General features: G+C 45.7%; 1 protein-coding gene across 1 annotated transcript in view; it reads left to right on the top strand.

Moving 5' to 3' along the window:
• Positions 1 to 746: 746 nt before the first annotated feature.
• Positions 747 to 6,000, top strand: part of LY86 (lymphocyte antigen 86) — a 63,446-nt gene continuing 58,192 nt past the window's right edge. Inside the window, exon 1 of the mRNA XM_029945576.1 lies at positions 747 to 946. Coding sequence (XP_029801436.1) covers positions 820 to 946 — 127 coding nt within the window. The 5' untranslated portion in view covers positions 747 to 819. The remainder of the gene's footprint in view (positions 947 to 6,000) is intronic.

The following is a 6,000-nucleotide window of genomic DNA, read 5'->3' as shown; positions in this document are numbered from 1 at the left end:
GGTAGTGGAAAAGGGGGACAGACTCTTGGCTTTGAAGAGAAAGTGGGATGTGACATTAATCATCCCTCCAATGACCAAAGCAATTAACCCTCCCCCAAACTGTCTTAAAAGGGAGGTCCTCACTTCCTCCTCCTTCCCCAACCCTTCCACCAAGCCAAACCTAGAAATAGAACACAGCTCGCCTCTCAGGGCCATTCCCTCCACCACATCTCCAGAGGCCACATCTGCTGCTCCCGGAACAAACTTTGTTCTCACAGCTGCACAATTCACTGCTGAAACCCTAATCCTGAGAGTGGGGCTGGAGCCAGATGAGAGAAAATGCCAACAGGGCAAAAACCTCATTCCAATTCCCAAATGTTATTCTGTAGCCCTTCAAAAGCCAAATGCTGTCTACTGCCCACCCCCCTTCTGCCAGGTCCCTGGTCCACTGCCTTCATCAGGAGCCTACAGAGACATGAGGGGCCTGTGCTATGCTTTCCTGAGTTCACTGCCCCACGTGTGGGTGTGGGACTCTAAGGGGGCCATTTGGAAGGGGACCATGGCATAAAGGTCATGCATTACTTGCTGGCTCCTCCCCATGAAAGCGGAACACCAACATCAAGGCCACCCTAAACACAGACTACCCTCACCCTGCTGATTCAAGTGTCAAAGGTCCTGGGGGAACAGTATTCAAATGCATCTCACAGTGGTTCCTTAGGAGCGTAAAATATGAGAAGTGAAACTGAACATTCACCCCTGTAGTGAGAGGACAGAGAGGACCCGGAAGGCCCTTTGCATTGGGCCTGCTAGTTTTCTGCAGGTCACACACAGCACTTTGCCATGGAGGGTGTCACAGCGGTCTTCCTCGTTTTCTGGACTCTGATATTTCCCAGCAGCAGTGGCAAAGCCTGGCCCACACACACGGTCTGCCGGGATGGGAACTTGGAAGTGTTCTACCAGAGCTGTGGTAAGGTCTTTCAAAACATCATTCTTTGTATTTATGGGAAAATGAAGGCCCACAGAGAGGGCCACAGAAGTACTTAGTTGGTTGGGGAAAGGGTGAGGGACCCAGGGGCCAAACACTTTCTCTACTTGTAGCGGGTCTGCAAGGTGATACGAGAGCTCTTGAGGGAAGGAGCTGTGGGCAGTATGAGTGGGAAACAGCCCGAGGAGAGCCACAAAGAGGACACAAAAAAGGCCTTGAGTCTAAATGGAGCAATTCATTAATACTACAGAGCCAAAAAACAACCAAAATGACCAAAAAGTCTACCAAATCATGACGCCCATTGGCTCAAAATTAAGAAAAGATGCTTCTGGGGCACCTGGGTGGCTCAGTTGGTTATGTGTGCAACTTTGGCTCAGGTGATGATCTCACAGTTAGTGGGTTTGAGCCCCATGCCATACTCTGTGCTGACAGCTCAGAGCCTGGAGCCTGTTTCAGATTCTGTCTCCCTCTTTCTCTGTCCCTCCTCAACTTGTGCTCGCTCTCTCTCTCTTGCTCTTGCTCTCTCTCTCAAAAATAAATAAATGTTAAAAACTGTTTAATATAAAAAAAAGAAAACTATTTCCAATAGTCGCTGCCACCCCTAACTGTATACCTGGGCTCTTTCCAGTTTATTTAGTTTGCAAATTGAATGAAAAGATTGCATATGCCCAAAGAGAAGATTCTAGCATTGCTCATGAATTCAGCACCTACCTGATCTGTCAATGCCAGGATTTTGTCCAGAGCCAGACATGGCCAATGAGAATGAGCCATGGTTATTACTCCAGTGGGACAAACATCTTTGCCACCAAAAAGTACAATCTAATGAGTAGAATGCAGGGAGCTGCTGCAGTCAGTGTTAGAACAAACACTTTGGAACAGAGTACCACAAACTGGGTCTTAAACAACAGATATTTATTTTCTCACCGTTTTTTGGCTGGAGGTCCAAGATCAAGGTGTCAGCATGGTTGGTTTCTCCTGAGGCTTCTCTCCTTGGCTTGCAGATGGTCATCTTCTCCCCATGTCCTCATGTGGTCTTTCTTCAGTACTATGTCCTAATCTTCTCTTCTTATAAGCACACCAATCTTATAGGATTAGGACCCACCCATAGGACCTCATTTAACCTTAATCACCTCTTTAAAGACCCCATCTTCAAATAAAATCACATTCTAAGGTACTTAGGGTTAGGATTCCAAAATATGAATTGGCAGGTGGCGTAGGGGGTGGGGGAAAAGACACAATTCAGTCCATAAAGGGGGCCTTAGTGGGGAAAAATGAGCTCGGCCTCAGGATTACATCTTGAATGAACATTAAAGGGACAGATTCATGGAAAAGCATGCCAATATGAAATATGACACTTTGGAGGTAGATAGAAAGCAAAAGGCAGTTTGGATTGGAGGAGTTAGAAAAGAGATACACTTTGAGTATTTAAATTGGCCCCATGATAACCTGGGGAGTAGTGGAGAGGTTGTATTTGAGCAGATAGCTGATCCTATGATTGCAACCCAAGGAGTTTCCTCAGAGAGGCTGGCAATGGTCAGACTGGTCTCCAGGCCCATTTGTCCAACTTGACTTTACTCTTTTATTTTTTTAAAAAGGTTTTTTAAATGTTTTATTTATTTTTGAGAGAGAGAGAGACAGCATGAGCAGAGGAGGGTCAGAGACAGGGAGACACAGAATCTGAAGCAGGCTCCAGGCTCTGAGCTAGCTGCCAGCACAGAGCCTGATGCAAGGCTCAAATCCATGAACCTGAGATCATGACCCAAGCCGAAGTCGGACGCTCAACCGACTGAGCCACCCAGGCGCCCCCAACTTGACTTTACTCTTTTAAAAGGAAGGAACACTGAATACTGAAATGTACAAAAACATTTTTGCTAATGTAAGAGAGAATGAATGGCTCAATGCTGTAGGTATTGATCTCATTACTCTTGCTCTTCTCATGGGAATGAGATGCTTTCTGCTGACATCTATGCATTGTAGGTGAGGCATAAGAAGCAAGACGAGATGAATGGACTGCTAGGAATTTGTTTTTCCAATTCATCCTCCCACAAAAGGTTGCCATGGCTGATCCCTCCCCCAGACCAGCCTGCAGCCTGCAGCCAAGCTTGGCAAAGCCCTTCAAGTCATTGCCAAGGAAGGCAAGAGAAGTGGATGCATCAGGAAAAGAACAAAAATCATATCACCCGCCTCTCGGGATAACTCCTCCCTCTGGGTAGCTACTCCATGGAGTCAATAAATGTTGGCACAAACCTTGCTCTGGTCACTCAAGGAAAAAGAATAGAGAAGACACAGTTCTCATCAAAGAATAGTGGGAGGATCAGACAACCAAACTACAGGGGAAATGCTTTGTGGGAAGTGCCAGAATAGAGGCACACCAGGCGTCATGGTAGTTGGAGAGGGTGAGGTTGGGGGTCTAAACCTGCCAGGGAAAGCCTTGACCTGAGCCTCAAAGAATGATAAAAATGGCAATTATGACACCTTACATCTTTGGAAGGTTTATATGTGCCAGGCATCATGCCAAGTGCTTTCTATGCATTATTATTTTACAGATGTTTAAGTGAGAGTTAGAGATGCCAGGTAATTCTTCCTAGCTCACACAGGTAATAGTGGTAGAATTACATCCTGGGGGGCACAGAAAAAGCATGAAGTCAATATCTGTGGAATTAAAATGACCTGATCCCAGGCCTGGCTGACTCTGGTATGCTTTAATCTCTTGCTGTCTGAAGGCAGGTGGGGTAGAGGTGGGGGGTAGGAAAGGTAACTCTGGCACATGTGTGACAACAGAGAGACACCACCAGGCAGTTTAGGGGGCTGCAGAAGGGCTGGAACACAGGAGAAGATGAGAAATGAGGTACAGAATGTGGGCAGAGCCCAAGTGTGATGGTGAATTTCATGTGTCACCTTGACAGGGCCACAGAACACCCAGGAAGCTGGTTAAACACTTTCTGGGTATGACAGTGAAAGCATTTCTAGGGGAGATTAGCCTTGGAATCAGTGGTCTGAGAAGAGCAGATCACCCACCCCAGTGTGAGTGGGCACCGTCCAGTCTGCTGGGGGCCTGAACTGAAACAAAAAGTGAAGGAAGGAAGGATTCACTCTCTAAGCCTGACTGTAAGCTAGAACTTGGACCTCTTGCTTGTAGCTCTCCTGGCTTTCTGGCTCTCTCGGGTCTTCAGACTACACCACCAGCCTTCCTGAGTCTCTGTTTTGCAAATGGCAGATTGTGGGGCTTCTCAGCCTCCAAAATTATGTGAGCCAATACCTTATGATAAATCTTGTTCTATTATATATACTTATCTATATACATATTTCTAATATGTATTCTGTTTCTCTGGAGAACCCTGACTAATACAAGAGACATGGTAGGGCTGCATCCCTTTGGCAATGAGGGGACGGGATGGTCACATATTCCTCCCCAGATGGAGAGAGTCCTCCCTTTAGCTGCTGGATTCACAGCAGGGAAGCCCCCTCACCCCCAAAGCATTTGCATTGTTACATAGAGCAAAGGCCACGTGTTGTGATACTGTATCCAACCCTGGTGTCCAGACATCCTTAGAGCATGTCAGGGACTTCTAGAATCCCAACATGCACAGATATGGGGATGTCATCCTACAAAAATAAAGGATCTACTGTTTTCTGAGTTTAGTGCTTCATATTTTTCCTTCTTGTTTTGTTTTATAATTTTAATGGGAGGAGAAGCTTTTAGGTTGGACACTGTTCTAAATAAGACAAAAATCCTTGGTGAGAAAGAAAGAAGCCCATAAGTAGTTACTGGACTCTGAACACTGATCAGGAAATGAGCATGATTTTCTGAAAAAGCAGAAGTCCTGCTCTGTCCAACTGTTTGTGCTACAGTAAAGGAAAGAGTCTACAAAAGCAGGAGGAGGAAGAGAAGCAGCCGGGGACCTTTCTTTTGTTAAATCATAAGACAATTCCCACAGCTAGCAAAAGCCCAGGGACCTCACCCCATTCACATGGATTGGAGGATGAAGGAAGTAGTGGAAGAATCGGGGGAGGGAGGAGGGGAATAATAAGTCAAGGAGAGGTCAGGACACATACAACAGATGAGGCAATGTCCAAGAAAAGATCTGGGGATTGGGGTCAAGAAACCTCAATCCACTCTATGGGCAATACTCTCTGTCTCCTGTCCTTGATTGCAAAGTGGGTGTATGAGTTTCTTATGGATGTGCTAATGGTTATCACTTTCTAGCTCAAAATGACACACATGTATTCTTCTAGTGTTTCAGAAGTTAGAAGTCCAAAGCCAACTTCACTTAGTCAAGGGCCACATTCCCTTGGAAACTCTAGAGGAAAATCTCTTTCCTTGCCTTTTCCAGTGTCTACAGCTGCATTCCTTGGCTCATAGCCCCCTCCTCCATCTTCAAAGCCAACAGTGCCACATCTTGTTTCAACATCTTGTTATCATATTGCTTTCATGTATGCCAGGTTTCCCTCTGCCTTCTTCTTAGGAGGACACTGCGATTAGCATTATCTCCCTATCCCAAGACCCTTAATTTGGGGCACCTGGGTGGCTCAGTCAGTTGAGTGTCTAACTTCAGCTCAGGTCATGATCTCACAGTTTATGGGTTCAAGCCCCGCATCAGGCTGTGTGCTGGCAACTCAGAGCCTGGAGCCTGCTTCCAATGTGTCCCTCCCTCTGCCCCTCCCCTGCTCATGATCTGTCTCTCTCTGCCTCTCAAAAATAAATAAATATTTAAAAAAAAAGACCCTTAATTTAATCACATCTGCAAATTCCCTTTGGCCACAAGAGGTGACATTCTCAGGTTCTGGGGATTAGGACATGAGTATCTTTAGGAGTTATCATTCACCCCATGGCAATAAGGATAATAATTTCACCTACCTCTCAAAGGCTATATGAGGATTAAGTGAAAAGCTTTGCATACAGTGCTTAGTATATACTATGTGCTTCAATAAATCTTTGCTGCTGATGACTGGTAAGATATTTTACAGCCAATAGAGGTATATTTGACCATGAGCTTCCTTGAAGCCAAATCAAACAAGGAGATTACATTGTTGGC

This window comes from Suricata suricatta, chromosome 7 (genome assembly GCF_006229205.1).
Source record: "Suricata suricatta isolate VVHF042 chromosome 7, meerkat_22Aug2017_6uvM2_HiC, whole genome shotgun sequence".
In the NCBI taxonomy this organism is placed as follows: domain Eukaryota; kingdom Metazoa; phylum Chordata; class Mammalia; order Carnivora; family Herpestidae; genus Suricata; species Suricata suricatta.
The sequence above is the reverse complement of the archived record's forward strand: the minus strand, read 5'-3'. Positions and strand labels throughout refer to the sequence as shown.